Source organism: Zootoca vivipara, chromosome 6, assembly GCF_963506605.1.
Source record: "Zootoca vivipara chromosome 6, rZooViv1.1, whole genome shotgun sequence".
Classification (NCBI taxonomy): Eukaryota; Metazoa; Chordata; class Lepidosauria; order Squamata; family Lacertidae; genus Zootoca; species Zootoca vivipara.
Window position 1 is genome coordinate 13,367,408 of NC_083281.1, and position 21,320 is coordinate 13,388,727.

The 21,320-nt window shown below is 53.7% G+C and overlaps 1 protein-coding gene across 2 annotated transcripts; it reads left to right on the forward strand.

Moving 5' to 3' along the window:
- The first annotated feature begins 5,213 nt into the window (after positions 1-5,213).
- SHKBP1 (SH3KBP1 binding protein 1) lies at positions 5,214-20,390 on the forward strand. 2 transcript variants are annotated; one of them, XM_035118519.2, is made up of 18 exons: positions 5,214-5,283; positions 5,476-5,529; positions 6,414-6,459; positions 7,331-7,404; positions 8,543-8,601; positions 8,887-8,967; positions 9,196-9,366; positions 9,661-9,751; positions 9,877-10,067; positions 10,614-10,729; positions 11,977-12,064; positions 12,823-12,939; positions 14,483-14,653; positions 14,974-15,129; positions 15,224-15,320; positions 16,235-16,413; positions 18,071-18,203; positions 19,682-20,390. In XM_035118519.2, exons 1-18 carry the CDS (start codon positions 5,219-5,221, stop codon positions 20,061-20,063), a joined length of 2,271 nt encoding a protein of 756 aa, XP_034974410.1. In that variant the 5' UTR covers positions 5,214-5,218; the 3' UTR covers positions 20,064-20,390. The 2 variants fall into 2 exon arrangements, with proteins under 2 accessions (XP_034974410.1, XP_034974411.1); XM_035118520.2 differs by having other exon boundaries at positions 19,685-20,390.
- The last annotated feature ends 930 nt before the right edge of the window (positions 20,391-21,320 follow it).

Genomic DNA, 21,320 nt, shown 5'->3' on the forward strand with positions numbered 1-21,320 from the left:
GGGGGGGGGGAGATCAGGATCAGCAGTTCCTATCCATTTGCCCTGGGAGCACAGGGAGATGCTGAAGTTGTCCAGCTAGCTCCATCCGTATTTTGGATACCGACGGTGGCTCTCTGGAGATTTCAGACAGGCTCAGGAGGTGCCGAGACTAGAATCTGAAGCACTCTGTATCCAAAGCAGGTGCTTGACCACTGACCTATGGCCTTCCTCCCCAGTGTGTCCCATTCCCAGGATGGCCAGCAACCCCCTTAAGATCTCCCTCCCAGTGTGAAACGCCTTCCTACAAGTCCATCCACGCCTTCACAAGCTTTGACACCAGGTGGGGAATGGTGACGCTCTTGCCAGCCCAGAGGCCAACCTTCCCACTTCAGATTTGGGGCTGTGCTTTGTACATTCTTCAGGGAGCTGATGACCCTTTGGGTCCCTCCCAACTCTACAATTCTATCCTCCTATGAGCTGCAATGATTTGTGACCTTGGAGATTTGAAAACCCAAACTTTAAAACGTGACCCTTGTCCAGAGGAAGACATCTGGCATCAGGCCCCAAACATCTCTCAGCCCCGGGACTTGGTGTCGAGCTGCTCCCTGCCCCAAGTCCAGCCGCATGCTTGATCCGTCCGGGGCCGGCACGCTCACTAGCCAAGGCCTGGTGGAGCTCAGATTAATCGTTGTGCCTGTGAACACACCGTTCTGGGGCAGCTTTTTCCAATCGCGTAACGTTTCCAGCCTGAGACTCGGCCCGATCCAGCCTCCCTTGTCCCGGGTGTGTCTCCACGGCACCTCTCCTGGAGCTGGTGCACTTTTATCTGTTGAAGCTTCCGCATCCCCCTTGGCCTCCCCTAACCGTTCAGAAGCCTGTAAGATATTGTAATTGCTTTAAATAAGTTTTTTTTTTGTCTTGTATAGAAAAAGAACCGCCAAAAAACTGGAGCATTTGGGGTTTTGCATTCTCTCATTTTGTTTGGCTGTAAATCTTTCTGAAGAACTGTGTTTTTCAAACAGAGACCAATTTGTAAAAGAGTTTAGATCTTGGTTGCATGAGATCCAGCGATCAACTTGCTTGCTGCCTCTTCGTGTGGGTCCCCACCACTTCCAGTCTCGAGAAGCCACGAATCCCCCACGCACCACAATGGGTGTTCTTCCAATGTGGCTGCAGCTGTCCTCTGCTCAGACTTGTCCACCCATGTCCAGTTGCACAGATATTAGTAGCTTTCTCTCTGCTCCCAGTGCGGATCCTGGTCGCCCCACGACCTTGACCAATGGGGAAAGCATGAGCTGTGCCACCTTGGTGTCCAATAAAGGGGAAAGGAGTGGTCCTAGACCCTGGCTGCAACCAAACTGTCTTTTGGGGTCCCATTTCTTTGCCAGGCTTCCATGGCAGCGTGCTAGCAGAGGCAGAACAGGCATGGGGACTCAGTGGCCCTCTACATGTGGTTGGGACTAGAATGCCCATTGACTGTAGTCCAACCCCCACTGTGTGCGAATGTTCAGGGAGGCAGGAGAGGATACATTGTTTATTAATATCCTTCCTAACTTGTGCTAGCAAGTTCCTTAGCAGAGTTTTACATTCCCCTTTTAATCGCAGAGTGGATAGCTGGTTGCAGGCTTGTATAAGCCTCTCACTATTAGGTCCCTTATAAGTTCTCTTCCATCCCTCATAAAAGAATAAACACGCCACAGCCTTGTGTAAAGTCAATAAAGAAGTTTACTCACACATTCAGTTCACAGTTGGATCCCTGAAGGCAGACTTAGTTACAAGGTATATACATGAGGTTCTATCCCATATGGGGTTAATCCAAGTGTCCCTCTGTTGGCTGAGCTAAAAACTGCTCCAACAATGGAGGGAGTCAAAGAAAGAGTGTGGCAGCATGTCTTGTCCTTTGGTTACCTGGGCAGGTAAGGTCATGCCCACCTCTAGTCACACGCAAAGGAAGTATGCTGTAGTCCAGAAGGAAGTAAGTTTCGACTGGCTGGACCAAACATCCCCTTGCATGTCCACTCTAGGAAAACTCTAGGAATGTTGTACTTATGTATCATATCCCACACATTGTGCTAGAACCAAGCCCTTGCTATTGCTCTGCATTTTCTGGGTGCCCCTCTCTGCTATGTTGGCGTGCCTCTTTCTTGCTAGGTGCTTTAAAAGAGGATTGGACAAATTCATGGAGGCAGGAATGCTTCTAAATACCAGTTGGTGGAAACCAAGGGAGGGGAGGAGGTTCTTGTGTCGGGGTCATGCTTGTGGGTTTCCCATACTGGGCATCTGCTTGGCCACGGTGAGTACAGGATGCTGGGCCACGTGGGCCAGGGGCCTGATCCAACAGGTTCTTCTTACATTCTTAATATAGGAATTTGCCTTCTACCAAGTCTAACCATTAGTCCATCTGTTGGTGGCAAGGAAGAAACAGTATATAAAAGGAGAATTCCTAGATGTCAAGATCAAAGTTTGGAGCAAGTACCCTTTGGTGAGAGAACCCTGGCAAAGATTTAAAATCACAAAGCATGCAGCAAGGTAAAGTGTAGAAATATGGGCTGTTAGACCTTTAAGAGATGCCCTTGTGAGTTCCTTCCAAAGTTCCCCTCTTCCCCAGCCTAAAAAAATACCGCACGTTTAGTGAGTTAATAATTGTTTACTTACGAACTCTCCAAAGGTCTGATTCATGTGCTTTTGCACACATTGGTCATAAAACACAGGCAGTAAAATTTGATTTAGTTGCAGTGGTGAAAGTTCCTAAATTATCAGCATGTTGGGAAATCAATAAAAGCTTGTTACAGCCATGCGGTCTGAGCTTGGAGCAACAAGCTCCAAGCTCAGACTTCGTTACACACAGAGCTTCTGAAGTACAGCAATAACTTGTTTGTCCATTTCCTCCCAAAGGTGAGGGGCAGTGACCAACTAAGCCTGGGCAGACAGTTCACTCTATGGCCTTAAACCCTTCATGCATTAATTAGACTTAAGCATGTTGGGTATATGATGCTAGTTATCCCACACCATCTGCCTCCGTACTGTCTACTGTTACCAGGAAATCCAAGTGGGACCAGGAAGGTTTAATTGCACAACCATACCCTGAGGCTGAGACAAAGGACCCCTTTGCCAACTGACTGGCAGGGTTTCAGACCAGCAGACCCTAAGGAGCCTACCTGTAGATAGGTAGCAGATGCTGCCTGCTGTGGACTGAACCCTCCACCCCGGAGCTGTTGCCCCGTCCAAAGACTGAACATGGGCCACTTGCTACCCTGCCCCACAGGGTGGCTGTAATTATGGATACTCAATGGGATGGTCTTTATAGGCTGCAGGATACAAAGAGAGCTGAGCTGAGGGCCTGAGGAGGAACCCTTCCAAGCTGTGCAGAGAAGGCTCTTCTTGCTGGTCCTCCTGGAAATATTAAGGACCATCACCACCCGGAAACACAGTCACTCAGGCTCAGGGGAAAACGGTGCCTGTGTAATCCAGTGTCATCGTGTTTCCTGCGCCAGAAAAACCCACCAGGTGAAGGTCTCCGGGGAGCCCGAGGAGCCCAGGATCTGCCCCCTGCTCTTTACATCCACCCACCCTCCTGAAACTGACATTCGGGATTTGGGGGAACTGTAGTTCCAGAGCTACAATCCCCAGCACCCTGATTCAACTACAGCTCCCGTGGTTATTTGGGGGGGTGGGGAGTCACATGCGCCAAATGAGTCTGCTCCCCCTCCTCTCCAGGGGGAGGATCTGCTAGGCTCTCCCTAGAGTGGCTGACGGCTTTGCTTAAAAATGGAAAGTGTAATGCTGGTGGTCAACAAAAGAGGTTTAAAGACTGTCTCAAGGCAAATGTAGTACAGTATAAACACTGACAACTGGGAAACACTGGCCTGCGAGCGCTCCAGTTGGAGAACAGCCTTGACCAAAGGTGTCCTGGGCTTTGAAGACACTCAAACTCAGGACGCAAGGGAGAAACGTGCTAAGAGGAAGGCACGCTTGGCAAACCCTCACCGTGATCAACTCCTGCCCGGAAACCCATGTCCCCACTGTGGAAGGACGTGTGGATCCAGAATTGGCCTCCACAGTCACTTACGGACTCCCTGTTAAAACCGTGTTTATGGAAGACAATCTTACTCGGCTATGAGGGATCACCAAAGAAGAAGAAGAGTGGCTGAGGAATCCCAGCCAGATGCACGGGGTATAAATATATTAGTAGTAGTAATAGTAGTCAATCCATCAATCATTACAACTGTTATTTTTTCCCCCTGGCCTCGCCTGCTCCGGGGTGTCTATTGGGAATGGGAGGATCCATGCCTTTGGTCTCTGGGCGAAGGGCGGCATACTGTAAAGGTAAAGGTAAAGGGACCCCTGACCATTAGGTCCAGTCGTGACCGACTCTGGGGTTGCGCGCTCATCTCGCATTATTGGCCGAGGGAGCCGGCGTATAGCTTCCAGGTCATGTGGCCAGCATGACAAAGCCGCTTCTGGCAAACCAGAGCAGCACATGGAAACGCCGTTTACCTTCCCGCTGTAGCGGTTCCTATTTATCTACTTGCATTTTGACGTGCTTTCGAACTGCTAGGTTGGCAGGAGCTGGGACCAAGCAACGGGAGCTCACCCCGTCACAGGGATTCGAACCGCCGACCTTCTGATCAGCAAGCCCTAGGCTCAGTGGTTTAACCACAGCGCCATGCTAGGGAGGGGACAGATGGACGTTCCCCCTGGGAGAGAGAGGTAGACTGTCTCTGGGCCTGTGGAGGCTCGTCGCCCCTTCGAGGGGATCCTTGACCTTTGACCCCCCGAGCCACGACCCTTGACCCCGGCTCGCCCCTCTTTCACGCCCTCAAACCCAATGGAGACGCAGAGCAGGCGGGCCCTCGAGCCCGACGCCCAATCAAAGCCAAAGAAGCCCCAAGCGACGCGGCAAATAGCGAGGCGGGACGAGGGGGACCTATGAGCGGAGGCGACCGCCGTTTGTTTACGCCAAGGGCTCCGCCCCGAGGAACCTCGCCCAACCGCACGTCCACCCCCCGTGGCCAATGGCGAGAGAGGGAGGGCGGGCTTCCCCGCCGCCGGGAGCCAATGAGGCGGCCAGGACGCGGTCCGCCCAATAGCTTTCGTAGGAGGGCGGGGTCTCTGCTGCAGGAGGCGGGACTGGAAAGGGCCTGCGTCCAATGGCGTCGCGGCGGAGGCGGAGCAGCGCGCGGAAGCGGCCCTGAGCCCGGAAGGGAGCCGGTCGCGGCTTCGGCGGCGGCGGCTGGTTATGGCGGCGGCGAGTCGAGCGGGCGGAGGGGCAGAGCTCGTGCAGCTGAACGTGGGCGGCCGGAGGCGAGTGGGGGGGGGGTTGGCGTCGCCATGGACGGGGGGAGGGGGAGGCCCTCGGAAGGCCAGCCAATGCGGTAGTTCTTATGGCGCCCGCAAGGACTGGCAGCCGCTTTCCTGCCCGGTGCCGGGGGAGTCGGGGACCTTCTGCCCGGCCTGCGCTCACGGCACTTCCGCCTCCTCCTCCTTTTTCTGCAGGTTCAGCACCTCCCGCCAGACCCTCACCTGGATCCCGGATTCCTTCTTTTCCAGGTGACCAGGAGGGGGGGAGGAGAAGAGTCCCTTCGATCGTTTTTGATCATTTACACCCCTAATAATAAGAGTGGCTAGGGAAAACCAAGCCGGATGAGGGGGTAATAATAATAATAATGTATACCCCTCCCGTCCGGCTGGGTTTCCCGAGCCACTCTGGGAAGCACCCAACAGAATAAAAACAGAATAAAACATCAGTCATTAAAAACTTCCCTAAAAGGGGCTGTCTTCAGATGTCTTCTAAATGTCAGATAGTCGTTTATTCCCTTGACATCTGATAGGGCATTCCACAGGGCGGGTGCCATCACCAAGAAGGCCCTCTGCCTGGTTTCCTGTAACCTCACTTCTTGCAGTGAGGAAACCGCCAGAAGGCCCTCAGAGCTGGACCTCAGTGTCCAGAATGGATGGGGGGGGAGACGCTCCTTCAGGTCTACTGGGCCTTTAGGGCTTTAAAGGTCAGCACCAACACTTTTAATTGTGCTTGGAAACATACTGGGAGCCAATGTAGGTCTTTCAGGACTGGTGTTATATGGTCTCCGGCTGCCACTCCCAGTCACCAGTCTAGCTGCCGCATTCTGGATTAGTTGTAGTTTCACCTTCAAAGGTAGCCCCACGTAGAGTGCATTGCAGTAGTCCAAGCGGGAGCCCCATTTCTGCAGAGCTGCCTCTGAACAGCTGAGGTCCCCGGTCTCCATGGTGAGAGGAGAGGCCACATGTTCTGAGAGGAGAGGCCACATGTTCAGTGGCGACAGGGGAAGCCAGCCTGACTTGTTCGCCTGGGCCACCTTGAGCACAGGCCTTCAGGGCAGTGCTGCCTCTCCAGCCTCGCTTGTCCTGATTCAGCAGCAGCCCTGAAACCTCACCTGCATCTGTTTGACTTGCAGCCTCCTCAGCGGACGGATCTCCACCTTGAAGGATGAAACGGGCGCGGTGAGTGGCTCTGAGATCCTTTTCCTTGCTCTGTTCCTGGAGGGTGGCACACAGTGTGGCTGGAGGGGTAGCTAACCTGGTACCCTCTTGGACTGCAGCTCCCATCATCCCAGACCCCCCTAGCAAGGGGGTGATGGGAGCTGGAGTCCAATATAGAATTTTAAAGGTGGAAGGGATCCCAAAGGGTCATCTCATTTTTTTAAAAATGTCCAGTAGCACCTTAGTTGGTTTCTAAGGTGCTACTGGACATTTATTTTTACTTTTTATTTATTTAGTCTGTCGTTAGTTTAACTTTTTGAATGTCTTAAATAATAATAATAATAATAATAATAATAATAATAATAATAATAATATAATATACCCCAGCCACTCTGGGCGGCTTACAACAGAAAAATAAAATAAAATAATCTATTAAACATTAAAAGCCTCCCTAAACAGGGCTGCCTGTTAAACGATTGTTGTTCATTTTTGTCAGTGATACTTTTATTATTTTATTTTTTGGGAAACTACTTTGAGGGTTTTTTTTGACAATCAGGTGATATATAAATGTTATGAAATAAATACATAAATTGTAAGCTGACCTTGGCAGCAGACCTCAATGGCAGCAGAGGATGTCAGCTGGGATGGTGCCCTCCCTTTGCAGCACACAACCTGTTTTTTTCTGTCTGCTACGCTGGCCTTCATCCCCCTTTTCACATCAGACTCTTTGAGCAGCTTCTCTTCCCAGGGCTGCAGTCACTGCGTGCTTCAAAACCTATTGAGGGGATGTTGCATGGCAGGAGAATCCCTTGGCTTGGCCTTTTTGGGACACACTGGAAGCTGCCTTGGTGCAAGTCTTCAGCCTAACACCCCTCTGCCTCTTTCCTCCTAGATCTTCATCGACCGAGACCCCGATATCTTTGCCCCCATCCTCAACTTCCTTCGGACCAAAGAGCTTGACATCAGGTGCAGTAGGAAGACCTCAGCAGCCTTTCTAGGCTGGGCATGGAGCCGGGGGGTGGTGGAGGGGGGTCTGTGTTGGCGCTCTACTGTTCTAGCACTTTATTCTGAAATTCCTTGGGAGGCAGGTTGTGCCAGATCAGGTCAATGGCCTATCAGGTCCAGCATCCCGTTCTCACAGTGGCTGACCAGATTATTGGAGGCAAATTTTCCCTGGTGGCGGACGACAGAACCACAAGACTGATGTAAAATACTTCAACAAGAGTTTTATTATGGCTACACAAACAACAAACACAAAGCATGTGGGTGTTCTCTCTCTGCAGGCAGTTGCAAACTGCAACTTCTTCTCTCTTTATTCACATCACCAGCTGTGCCTAATTAGCCAGGAAAACCACACACAGAACTCATAGAAAATGTCCTTAAAGTTATCTGCACCCGTTTCCTGTTTCGTGACGAATGATACCTAACACAGATGCCGCTTTTGGAAAACCCACAAGCGAAATCTGGGCCCTCTCCTCCCATGAATTTGTCCAGTCCTCTTGTAAAGTCATCCAGTGTGGTGTAGTGGTTAAGAGCGGTAGGCTCGTAATCTGGGGGACCGGGTTCGCGTCCCCGCTCCTCCACATGCAGCTGCTGGGTGACCTTGGGCTAGTCACACTTCTTTGAAGGCTCTCAGCCCCACTCACCTCACAGAGTGTTTGTTGTGGGGGAGGAGGGGAAAAGGAGATTGTTAGCCGCTTTGAGACTCCTTCGGGTAGTGATAAAGCAGGATATCAAATCCAAACTCTTCTTCTTCATCCAGGCTGGTGGCCATCGCTGCCTCCTGGGGAAGAGTGTTCCGCAGTTTAACTCTGCCACATGAAAAAGGGCTTCCTTTTTTCTGTCTGAAACTCCCAGCATTCAGCTTCACTGCATGTCCAAGAGTTCTAGAGTTAGGAGCAACGGAGAACAACTTATCTGTCCCCACTTCTTCCACACCATGCGTAATCTTATAAACCTCTGTCATGCCACCTCTTTCTTGCCAGTAACAAAAAATTGCGAATGCTTCAACCTTTCTTCCTAGCTCTCAGTTTCCCTCTGGTCTTTTTGGCAAATGGGGTGGGTGTCTGAGGCTCCCTGCTGACCTCTCGTTTTGCACCTCCAGGAGGACCAACGTTTCACTGCTCCTGCACGAAGCCCAGTTCTACGGGATCACACCACTAGGTATGCACAAAGGGGGATCAGACTTGCCTGGGCAGTACGGGGTTTGTTGTTGTTTTTGCAAAGTCTGAATTTTGGGGGTGGGTGGGCCTTGCACCATGTTGTGGTCCCAATTAGTTTGGTGCCTTTGGGATTTGTCACTGCTCTCCCCTGCTTTAATTTTCTGTTCCAGCCCCGCCCCCGCTATAGAGGCATCAGGGCTGGGTGTGCAAGGGGCCTCAGTGCCCCCCAGGGTCAAAGGCCACGGTGGACCAATCTGATTCTCTTCCTTCCTCCCCTTGGGTCTAGTGCGCCGCCTGCAGTTACGTGAGGAGCTGGAGCGCTCGTCCTGCGGAAGTGTCCTTTTCAATGGCTACCTGCCACCACCAGGTAGGAGGCAGGGCACACCTGGGGAAGGGGGGGGGCTTTGCAGGACTTTGGGTTTACTTATTTACAGTGGTACCTCTAGTTGCGGACACAATCCGTTCCGGGGTGCTGTTCGCACCCCAAAAAGTTTGCAACTAGATCGGCTGTCAGGGTGGTTGCTGGCTACCTTCAAGCAACGACACTCCAAACCATCTTGTCTTTAGTGCTCACCCCTCCTCCTCTCCTTCCCAGTCTTCCCTGCCAAGCGGAGGAACCGCCACAGCGTCACGGGAGCACAGCTGGCGGCCCGCACGGGGAACCTCTCGGAGCGGGGCCTGGTGCGCCGGAGCAACACCATGCCCCCCAACCTTGGGAACGCAGGGCTCCTGGGGCGGCTGCTGGAGGAGAGGGCCTCAGCCACAGGTGCGTGCCACTCTGGGGAGATGGGGGGGAAGAAGGGACAGGGGCTGCCAGCAGGAGGGAGTTTGGGTCTGGATCTCAGATGCTGTGGGGGGGGGGTCTCCCTTGCCCCACCCTCTGTGCTGTCAAATGGGGGCAGCAGTGGCAACAACCAGGGAGCTGCGCACCTCCCATGTTCCCACTTTAGGGGTCAGTGGATCCCTGAGTGGGTGGCATGGTCCCCTATGGGGCACTAAGAAGCAAGAAGGCAGCAGGGGTCGCTCAGTGTCTCTCTTTGTGTGCATCCCTTTCCTCCAGGAGGGACGGGTGACCCTGGCGTGGTGCGTCTGGTATGCGGGCACCACAACTGGATCGCGGTGGCCTATGCTCAATTCTTCGTCTGCTACCGGTGAGTGACCCTCTTGGTCTTGGGCCTCCCCAGCCCGGAGGATCAGCTGGATGCCCTGGGGGCCAAGAGCCCCCTTCTTCCCAGGCCCCCCCACCCCCTTCCTGACTGCTCTCTCTGCCCCATAGGATGAAAGAGACTTCTGGCTGGCAGCTGGCTTTCTGCAGCCCTCGGCTGGACTGGGTCATTGAGCGGGTGGCGCTGAATGCCCGGGTGCTTGGGGGCTCCCTGGGCGACAACGACAAGATGGTGGCGGCTGCCTCCTGCAGCGAGATCCTCCTCTGGGCTCTGCAGCCCGACGGGAACGGCACAGAGATTGGTGAGGCCTGGCAGCACCTCCGGGGGTTGCTTCAGGGTGGGAACAGCCCCTCCGATGGGCACTTAGGTCCAGTCTCCGAGAGCTTCAGCCCCCAAGCCCTGCTGTCCCCTGGCATTGTCCCAGCCCCAAGCCCAGTGGGGTCTAGCAGGTGATGTGTGGGTGGGCACTAGATGAGATGTCTTTCCCCTCCCAAACTGGATATTGATATATCATTTTCATTTAGACCATAACATTCTGTAAATCAGGGGTCGGCAAGGCTTACCGGGCATGGGCTGGATCACTCCCGCGGAGATTCTCCGTGGGCCTGACAGGCACAGCGCAACGCCAGAAATTGTGTTTGCGCATGTCCGCAGCGCCGGAAATTGCTTCTGCACATGCCCAGACACCGAAAATCGCACCTGAGCAGAAGCTATTTCTGGTGCCTGGGCATGCACGCCTCCTGCCTCTGGTCGGGGGGGGGGGCACTTTTGGACTTCCCCTTTGGCCCTCTTCTCCTGGTCTGATCCTGCGGGAAAGTTCCTCAGACTCTCTCTTTTTCCCTGCTAGGTGTCTTCCACCTAGGAGTCCCCGTGGAGGGTCTGTTCTTTGTGGGCAGCCAGCTCATCGCCACCAGCCACACAGGAAAGATTGGCGTCTGGAATGCAGTCACCAAACACTGGCAGGTGGGCAGGCGGCCCGGCTCTCGGTCTCGGGGTGGCAGGGTCTGCTATGGCTGCAGAATCCCTCTCCTGGAAGCCTCCTCCAGAGCTTGTCGGCAGCATCAGGGGAGAAAAAGGAGGTTGCCGGGAGGTTGGTGGGGGCGCAGAACAGAGCCCCCCCCCGAAAGCGTCTATTGATATATTTATTTTGTGAATTGCTTCCCGTGGGAATGTTCAGGGTGGCAGGAGAGGATATATTGTTTATTAATATCCTTCCTAACTTGGGACCCAGGTGGCGCTGTGGGGGACGCAGGTGGCGCTGTGGTTAAACCACTGAGCCTAGGGCTTGCTGATCAGAAGGTCGGCGGTTCGAATCCCTGTGACGGGGTGAGCTCCTGCCAACCTAGCAGTTCGAAAGCACGTCAAAATGCAAGTAGATAAATAGGAACCGCTACAGCGGGAAGGTAAACGGCGTTTCCATGTGCTGCTCTGGTTTGTCAGAAGCGGCTTTGTCATGCTGGCCACATGACCTGGAAGCTATACGCCGGCTCCCTCGGCCAATAATGCAAGATGAGCGCGCAACCCCAGAGTCGGTCACGACTGGACCTAATGGTCAGGGGTCCCTTTACCTTTACCTAACTTGCGCTAGCAAATTCCTTTACTTAGCAGTTACATTCCCCTTTTTACATGCACAGCAGATAGCTGGTTGCAGGTTCATGTGAGCCTCTCACTATTATACAATTCAGTCTGTCTCAGATTGTCTTCTCTAGCATTACAAGGAATGTCGTACTTGACTGCCTCTCATGGATCACATCCCACATTTCCCTCATCTCATCCATAGCCTCACAGATGCATCAATGCGGCTGTCCTCCTCTGGCTTCCCGTTTGCTGCCCTCAAAATAGAATCAGAGAATTGTGGAGTTGGAAGGGGAGCCCAAGGGCCATCTAGCCCAACCCTCTGCAATGCAAGGATTGCAGCTAGAACAATCACGACAGAAGGCCACTCAACCTCTGTTTCAAGCCCTCCTGCAAAGGAGAGCCCGTTCCCTTCCCAGGTTGTCTGTTCCACTGTCAAATGGATCTCCCCAAAGTTCTTCCTAAGATTTAGTCTGAATCTCATTTCTTGCAATTAGAAGCCATTGGTTCAGGTCCCGCCCCCTGGGGCAGCAGGAAACAAGATATTTGGAGATGGCTGTTAGCTTGCTGTCTGCCTCGTGTTCACCTCCTGGTTATTTTTCTTACCGCTCTTCTTCTCCCTCCGGCCCCCACAGACTCAGGACATGGTCCCCATCAACAGCTACGACGCGGCCGGCTCCTTCTTGCTTCTGGGGTGCAACAATGGGTCCATCTACTATGTAGGTGAGTGATGGGGAGGGGGCTCCTTGGCACGGAGGTCTCCTACACCCCTTTCCAGGGCCAACAGGGAGCCTGTGCTGCTACGTGGAGGGAAAAACGAGGGCCAGGCAGACAGGGCACCCAAACTCCATGCGGTTTCCACCAAGACCACATAACACCAGTCTTGAAAGACCTACATTGGCTCCCAGGATGTTTCCAAGCACAATTCAAAGTGTTGGTGCTGACCTTGAAATCCCTAAACGGCCTCAGCCCAGTGGGGCGTCTCCACCCCCATCGTTCAGCGCCGAGGGCCTTCTGGCGGTTCCCTCAATGCAAGAAGCGAGGTTACAGGGAATCGGGCAGAGGGCCTTCTCGGTAGTGGCGCCCGCCCTGTGGAACGCCCTCCCAGCAGATGTCAAAGAAATTAACAACTATCCGACTTTTAGAAGACATCTGAAGGCAGCCCTTTTTAGGGAAGTTTTTAATGACTGATGTTTTCATTCTAGTTACAGCCGTGTTGGTCTGCCGTAGTCGAAACAAAATAAAAAAATTCCTTCCAGTAGCACCTTAGAGACCAACTAAGGTTGTTCTTGGTATGAGTGTGCATGCACACGAAAGCTCATACCAATGACAAACTTAGTCTCTAAGGTGCTACTGGAAGGAATTTTTAAATGATGTTTTAATGTATTTTTATTTTTTTGTTGGAAGCCACCCATAGTGGCTGAGGAAACCCAGCCAGATGAGTTAATTATAAATAATATTTTTTATTATTATCTGCTTAGATGTGCAGAAGTTCCCACTGCGCATGAAGGACAACGACCTCCTGGTGACGGAGCTCTATCGCGATCCCTCGGAGGATGCCATCACCGCCCTCAGTGTCTACCTGACGCCCAAGAGCAGTAAGGGGCTCTCCTCCTCTTCCTCCTCCTCCTCCCCCCCCCCTCTGCCTTCAGCGCTCGGCAAGGGGGATCCAGGCAGCTAGCCCTTCTGTCCCCTTCTCCTCTACTTGCTTCAGTAATGCAGCCCTCCCATCCTAGAATCATAGAGTTGGAAGGGACCCCGAGGGTCCAACCCCCTGCAATGCAAGAATCTCAGCTAGAGCCTATAGGACAGGTGGCCATCCAACCTCTGCTTAAAAATCTCCATGGAAGCAGAGGCCACCAGCTCCCCTTCCCAAACAGCTCTGACTGTCAGGAAGTTCTTAATGTTTGGTCAGATTGGACCATGTGTTTGTTCTGCCTTGCAGGGCCTTGGAGCCCCTGGGGTTCCCTTCCAACTCTGCAGTTGGAATCTGCTTCATTGCCTTTTGAATCCATGGGTTTGTTATGACCAATTAGGTTCTTTTAATCTGTTTAGGTGTTTAACGTAGATGAGACCCAGTACACTCTAGGAAGGCACAAGTAAACCTCAGACAACCAATATTGGATTTTCTCTATAATATTGCTTTATTGATTCACAAGAAATTGACATGTCAAGAAAAGGAATATGGACTCAGCCATACATCCATTCATACACCTTTCATACTCACCACTCTTCACTCTTCAATGAATTGATCAGGTTCATTAAGAGCCACGGGTGACACAGACGGCAGCGCTGTCAAATGTCTGGCACACAACTTAGGCTGGAGGGCTTTGCCATATATCCACCTTATTGTTCATCTGATGCTTGGCATTACACAACTCCTTACTCCTTGTTTTTGGCATCTCATATCCTTGTCCTTGGCATCATCCCACAACTCTTATCTTACCAGCACCGAGGGCCTTCTGGCAGTTCCCTCATTGTGAGAAGTGAGGTTACAGGGAACCAGACAAGAGGGCCTTCTCAGTGGTGGCGCCCATCCTGTGGAACGCCCTCCCATCAGATATCAAGGAAGTAAGCAGCTGTCCTATTTTTAAAAGACATCTGAAGGCAGCCCTGTTTAGGGAAGTTTTTAATAGTTAATGCTGTATTGTTTTTAACACTCGATTGGGAGCCGCCCAGAGTGGCTGGGGAAACTCAGTCAGATGGGCGGGGTATAAATAATATATTATTATTATTATTATTATTAATTATACCTCGAAGGTCATGTTGTGTAGCCCATCTCCACGCCTCCTTGTGTGTGCCATACAAACTATACCATTCGTCACAGGTTCAAGTCCTGCCCTCCGGAGAAGGAGGAAGCAATATTGTTCTGTGTGACAGCCCTTCAGATACATCAGACTCTCCTTTTCCAGGCTAAGCATCCCCAACACCCTTAGCTGTTCCTCTGAAGGCTTCCAAACCCTCCCTGCGTTGTGTCCTGGAGAAGACCTGGGAGTCCTGGATCCCCTGCCCCACTCCATCCAGCAAAGCCCCCCCCAGTTGCAACCTGGTGGGGGTCCCCCTCCGGGTCCCCGTCCTCCATGGGCCGCCATGAGCCACAGAGTTCGGGTGACCCCCCGGGGGCGCTTTCTTGTCTCCCAGGCAACAGCGGCAACTGGATTGAGATTGCCTATGGCACCAGCTCCGGCACGGTCCGCGTCATCGTCCAGCACCCAGAGACAGTCAGCTCAGGGCCCCAGCTCTTCCAGACCTTTGCTGTCCACCGCAGTCCCGTCACGAAGGTGATGCTCTCCGAGAGACACCTCATCTCAGGTACCTCATGCTTGCAGGTGTCCCCTAATGACCCCCTGGTTGACCATTGTGGGAACAGGACGCCGGACTAGAAGGGCCCCCTTTGGCCGGATCCAGCAGGCGGGCCCTTCTTACGTTCCGATAAAACCTCCAGATCCAGAGGCAGCCTATCTGGATTCCGAGGTTCTATTAGGTATTTAGCCACTGCGAGGACAGGAACGCTGGACTGGATGGGCCGCTGGCCTGATCCAGCAGGCTCCTCTTACGGTCTCACAGAAAGGGCTCCCTGCAGCCTCGAAAGGCCTCCTTCCCCCCTCCACCTCTCCCTCTCTCCTTCCCAGTATGCGCTGACAACAACCACGTCCGCACGTGGACCGTGACCCGGTTCCGCGGGATGATCTCCACGCAGCCTGGCTCCACCCCACTGGCCTCCTTCAAGATCCTCGCCCTGGAGTCAGTGGACGGGCACGGGGGCTGCAGTGCCGGCACCGACATTGGCAAGTGGGGGCTGGCTGAGGGGAGGGAGGGTTGGGCCCGAGGGGGCTCCCCGCCATCGCCAGGCCTGTGACCCCCCTCCCCTCCCTCTCGCAGGCCCCTTTGGGGAGCGGGACGACCAGCAGGTCTTCCTCCAGAGGGTGGTGCCAGATGCCAGCAAGCTCTACGTGCGACTCTCCTCCACGGGCAAAAGGTGGGTCAGGGGAAGCCCTCCTTGGCGCAGCAGTGCAGGGATAACCTGCAGAACTTCCTCCCACAAGAGGCAGGAACCAACCAGGGTGGCGTGGGAAGAGGGCTGGACAGATTCACAGAGAAGGAGAGGGCTATCGAGGGCTACTAGCCGGGACGGCTCTGCGGTCAGAGGCCGGGATGCTTCTGAATCGTAGTTGCTGCAAAGTGCAGGAGGGGAGAGGGATACTCTTGTGCTCAGATCCCATGAGACAGAAGGACTGTTTTGTGGGGGATGGGGCGGGTGGGGGGGGGGACTCCCTGGTCCTGAATGGGGCAAGTGTGCCCCTGAAGGACCAGGTGTGCAGCCTGGGAGTCATTTTGGACTCAGCCCAGTACACCTGAAGGAGCATCTCTACCCCAACATTCTGCCTGGACGCTGAGGTCTAGCTCCGAGGGCCTTCTGGCGGTTCCCTCACTGTGAGAAGGGAGGTTAAGGCAGAGGGCCTTCTCGGTGGTGGCGCCCACCCTGTGGAACGCCCTCCCATCAGATGTCAAAGAAATAAGCAACTATCTGACTTTTAGAAGACATCTGAAGGCAGCCCTTTTTAGGGAAGTTTTTAATGTTTGATGAATTATTGTATTTTAATAGTCGGTTGGGAGCCACCCAGAGTGGCTGGGGAAACCCAGCCAGATGGACGGGGTATAAACAATAAATTGTTGTTGTTGTTGTAGTTATTGTTATGAGGGTCTTCTGGTTGGTCTCTTTGAGAACAGGATGCTGGCCTAGATGAGCCAGACTCTTCCTCTGTTCTTATGGAACCTCCAGGTCCAGAGGCAGTCTACCTGGATTCCTAGGTTCTCGGGGGTGCTTGGAGGCCGGACTGGATGACCCCCTTTGTCCCTGACCCCCCTTCTCCTCTCCCCTGCCCTCCGCAGGATCTGCGAGGTGCGCTCTGTTGACGGGTCCCCCATCACGGCCTTCGCGGTGCAGGAGTGCGAGGGCTCCAGCCGCATCGGCTCCCGCCCCCGCCGCTACCTCTTCACCGGCCACACCAACGGCAGCCTGCAGATGTGGGACCTCACCACTGCCATGGAGGTGGTGGGCCAGCCGGCAGGTGAGCCTGGCAGGGCAGGGGGCAGCAGGGGCAGCCGGGCTGGTCATCCCCCCCACAGGAGGGCACACTGGCCCAGGAGCTGCCTTGGTCCAGGGGAATTAACTGAAGAGCCACGTAGGGGTCTGGAGGCCGCGGGGAGGCCAGGTGCCATGGCCGGATTGTGCCAGGCAGTGTAAGGCACTTAGATTCTGGCCCTCTCTTGCTCCCTCTCTGGGCTGTGGCTTTTCTTGTAGAGTTTGAAGAGGCAATGCAAGGGGCACAGCTCTAGAATCCCTGACAGGCGGCTGCCCAACTTCCAAGGAGAGTCCACCACGCCCGGGGGGCACACACAGCCCCCGGAATGAGACGGACGTCTCCGGGCGTCTACCTGATGAAGCGCAGCCTGGGACGTTCACAAATCAGTCCCGGTGCGCACCAGCAACACATATCAAAAGGCGTGTGCCGACTCACTCAGCAGAGCATAGCAGAAACAATCATGGAGCGTGATTTATTAAGCAATCTATACAGGACAAAGCAACCATGGCATCCTCTCACTTCTCCAAGAGAGAGAGAGAGTAAAGAAAAGTACAAAAGTACAGCACAGCGGAAGAGAGATAAGACTGGCTTCTGTTCTCCCATTTTCCAAGCCTAGAAAGTAAACAGATGTCATGTAACAATCACACATCCAGCAACGGAGGAGTGAAATGCTAACATTCCCGAGATCACAGTCATGTAATTGTCTTCTTTGGCGATCCCTCGTAGCCGAGTAAGATTGTCTTCCATGAACATGGTCTTAACAATGGGTCTGTAAGTGACTGTGGAGGCCAATTCTGGATCCACACGTCCTTCCACAGTTGGGACATTGGTTTCCAGGCAGGAGTTGATCACGGTGTGGATTTGCCAAGCGTGCCTTCCTCTTAGCACGTTTCTCCCTTTCGTCCTGAGTTCGAGTGTCTTCAAAGCCCATGACACGTTTGGTAAAGGCTGTTCTCCAACTGGAGCGCTCGCAGGCCAGTGTTTCCCAGTTGTCAGTGTTTATACTACCTTTTTTAAGATTTGCCTTGAGACAGTCTTTAAACCTCTTTTGTTGACCACCAGGATTACGCTTTCCATTTTTAAGTTTGGAATAGAGTAGTTGCTTTGGAAGACGATAATCAGGCATCCGCATAACATGACCAGTCCAACGAAGTTGATGTTGTAGAGTTGGAAGGGACCCCCAGGGGTCATCTTGTTCTGCCCCCTGCAATGGAGAAATCTCCACTCAAGCATCCAGGACAGATGACCGTCCGACCTCTGCTTATAAACCTCCAAGGAAGGAGAGGCCGCCACCTCCCGAGGGAGACCGTTCCACCGCCGAACTGCTCTTTCCCTCAGAAAGTTCTTCCTGATGTTGAACCAGAATCTCCTTCCCTGTGACTCTTGAAGCCATGGGTTCGAGTCCTCCCCTCCAGAGCAGGAGGAAACCAGCTTGTTCCCTCTTCTGTGGGGATCTCCTCTCAGTCTCCTCTCCTCTTTTCCAGGCTAAACCCACCCACCTGCTTCAGCCGTTCCTCCCCAGGGTTAGTTTCCTACAGTGGCTGTGCCACACATCAACCCTTGGCACAGTCAGGCTGTTCACTTGCTGTGCCAATAAATTCCTCCTTCCATCTCTCCCCCCCCTTTTTCCTGCCTTCCTCAGACGCGGGCGGTCTCTCGGAGGAGGAACTTCTGCAGGAACTGGAGCAGTGTGACTTGGCTCTCTCACACTCCCTCGAGGCGAACCCGGCCAGGCCTTTCGCTCCCGCCAGCACTCCTTGGACTGCCAGCACCAGGTAGAGATTAGCAAAGGCATGCCTCTGCATGGAGGAAGGCGAGGGAGGGAGGGCTGAGAAAGCCGATCCCCAGCCAAACTTCCTTGTCGAGGGCTCACAATTCCAGGCTAGCAGCTCTTCCCGAGGGGCAGTGGAGGGCAGTTGCACTCCCGTGGGTCATGCGCTCTCCGTGGCATCGTTAAACCATGGAACTCCCTTCCACCGGAGGCAGTGGCAGCCACCAGCCTGGAGGGCTTCGAAAGAGGGTTGCACAAATTCATGGAGGGGGAGAGGGCAAAGGGCGGCTTTGAGCCAGGATGGATGGCTGTGCTGTGCCTCTTCTGACTGCCAGTTGCTGGAAACCTCAGGAGGGAAGAGGGCTCTGGTGTCTAGGTTTCCATTAATGGGCATCTGGTTGGCAGAGGCATACCCGGCTCCCTTGCCCCCTTGGCAAGGAGATGTCTCGGCGCCTCTCAAGCCAGGAGAGACCATGGAGAGGAAACTCAACCAGTTTGCTTTGAGTGGGCTTGGCGAGCCTGACCACCCCCTTGGTGTGCCCCTGCTTGCTGGCCACAGGGAGCACAGGATGCTGGACCCAATGGGCTCCCTTTGGCCTGATCCAGCTGCCAGGCTCTTCCTATGGAGGCCTATCGTGATAGCAGATCCTCCATTGCCCAGGAACAGCCTACCTCTGAATACCAGATAATGGGGAACAGTAGGGGAATACTTTCGCACTCGGGTCCTGCTTGGGGTTTTCTCTTGGAGGTGTCTGGTTGTGAGAAGAGGAGGCTGGGCGAGATGGGCCCTCGGCCTGATCCTGCAGCCAGGCCCTTCTTGCGCCCTCAGGGGACTCAGATTATATGGGCACAGATTATATCTATATAAGGTTCATTAATTTTTTCAAATATTTTTACAAGAACCTTCAAATCAAATAAGTTGACTTCCCATCCTTACTTCCACTGTGTTTATACTCAAAACTTTTTTACTGCATTATTTATTACAATTATTTTGTCGTTTTTCTTCCGCTGCTTTTATCTCAATTCCTGCCCACGATTTCATTTGGCAGTAATATTTTTTTCAAAATAGTCCACAGAAGGCCTCCATTCTTCTATAAAAAGTTCCTCACTTTGTTCTCTTAATTTCACTGTCAGCTTTGCCATTTCTGCAGAGTCCGTTACTTTCAGAAGCCCCCCTTCCTTTGTTGCAACCTTTTCTTCTTTCCATTTCTGCACTTACGATATTCCAGCTGCTGTTGCCACATATATAAATAGTTTCGTCCTCTTCTTTGGAGCTTCTGGTCTTCGGGGAACAGCCCATTTTAACGTCTTCTTCATTTCATTCCACAGCAAAATAAAAAAATCCCTTCCAGCAGCACCTTAAAGACCAACTAAGTTTTTTATTTTGGTATGAGCTTTCGTGTGCATGCGCACTTCTTCAGATACACTGAAATAGAAGTCCAGAGCATTCACCATAACCTGCCTGTGCTTCTTCTTCCCCAGCAGCCTCCAGTGCCAAGACTCGGACGGCCCCCGCGACAAGGCAGCCAGGGGCTCCCTGGCCCCCGCCTGCCGCTTCAGCCGCGAGAACCAGCCCCCCCTGGACTCCCCCCACCTGCAGCACGGAGACCCGGACCGCCGGCGCCTGGGCGGGAACTTTGTGGAGCGCTGCCAGGAACTTGCCCGCTCCTCTGGGCTGGCCCAGCCTGACCCCCGGTGGGTTGCCAGCAGCTACCCCAGGGAGCAGCAGCAGGGTGCCAAGGCCAGGCGGGGCGGCGGGGGGGCCACGGCGGCTCCGAGACCTCCCAGCCCAAGCCCCTCATCCAGCGAACCCCCCCTCCCACTGGCCCCGTCCAAAGTGCGGCTCAACGAGACCTCCTTCTGACCCTCCGCAAAAGGAGGCGTCTCTCTGACCAAAGACCCCCCCCCCATGCAGCCGGGGGGGGCAGCCTTTGCTTCCGGCCTCCTGCGCCGCCGTGGGGAGGAGTGCAGGGCTGGCCCCTGAGCCCTCCTCTTCCTCCTGCCCCCCCAAAACGCTTGCACCTCCCTCCCCAAGTGACTTCCAGTCCTCTCAGGGTCTCCTTGCCCCTTCCCCCTCCCCCCCCCCCGGCGCTGGGCGCTTTTCTCCCCAGCAAGGGATTTTGCACAGGTCTACAGCAGCATCCATGGGGGGGCCCTTCTCCTCCTCCATGGGGAAGGCCCAGTGGGTGGGTGGGTGGGTGCCGGTTGTCTCCCTCCCCCTGCCCCCACTGACAAGCCAAAGCTCAATAATGCCTCTCTTTTTTTTGTATCAGTCTGAGACTGGCCATGCAATAAAATGTGGAAGGCTGCCTCTGGGGGTGTCTTGGGGGTGGGCAGGAGAAAGGAAGAAGAAATAAAAGAAAAAGAAGGAATTCCAGCTTCAGAATACCTCCTTGTTTATTGTTACATTCATAGCAGGCAGAGGGCCTTCTCGGTGGTGGCGCCCACCCTGTGGAACGCCCTCCCACCAGATGTCAAGGAAATAAACAACTATCTGACTTTTAGAAGACATCTGAAGGCAGCCCTGTTTAGGGAAGTTCTCAATGTTGGATGTTTTATCATGTTTTATCATGTTTTGGGAGCCGCCCAGAGTGGCTGGGGAGGGCCGGCCAGATGGGCGGGGTATAAGTAATAAACTATTGCTATTATTTTATTATACCCCACCTTTTCCTCCAATGGGGCGCACATGATTCTCTCCCCTTCCTCCTTGAATCCCCACTTCAACCCTGCAAGGTAGGCTAGGCTGAGGCAAGACAGCAGCTGTCCCCCAAGGTCACCCAGGTGTTTGGCTGAAGGGCTAGATTTGAACCCTGGTCCCCCAAGGGCCTGGCCTGGCACACTAACCACTACACACAGAGGAACAACAAGCCCTGTGGAGCTGCTGTGAGGTCACAGAAGCACGTTGTCCTTGGCTTCAGCATGTTGAGATGGGCATGTGCAAGTCCTAGGCATGTGGGGCAGGATGAGGGGGCAGAAGGACACTCAGAGCTGAACGGGGTGTCTGCAGTGGAAGAGAGCACAAGCCCCTGGGGGCTTAGCGGGGAAGTCCAGGGAGAAAAGGCTGGAGCCCTTCACACAGTGCATGAATGAATCAATGAATCAATGAATGAATGAATATCTG

Excerpts from the sequence above, each read along its gene's own strand:
- SHKBP1 (XM_035118519.2), top strand. The coding sequence starts at position 5,219 with ATGGCGGCGGCGAGTCGAGCGGGCGGAGGGGCAGAGCTCGTGCAGCTG. Across the intron at positions 5,530-6,413 it reads CCGGATTCCTTCTTTTCCAG|CCTCCTCAGCGGACGGATCT; the intron begins GTGACCAGGAGG and ends TTTGACTTGCAG. Across the intron at positions 15,321-16,234 it reads CTCTCCTCCACGGGCAAAAG|GATCTGCGAGGTGCGCTCTG; the intron begins GTGGGTCAGGGG and ends TGCCCTCCGCAG.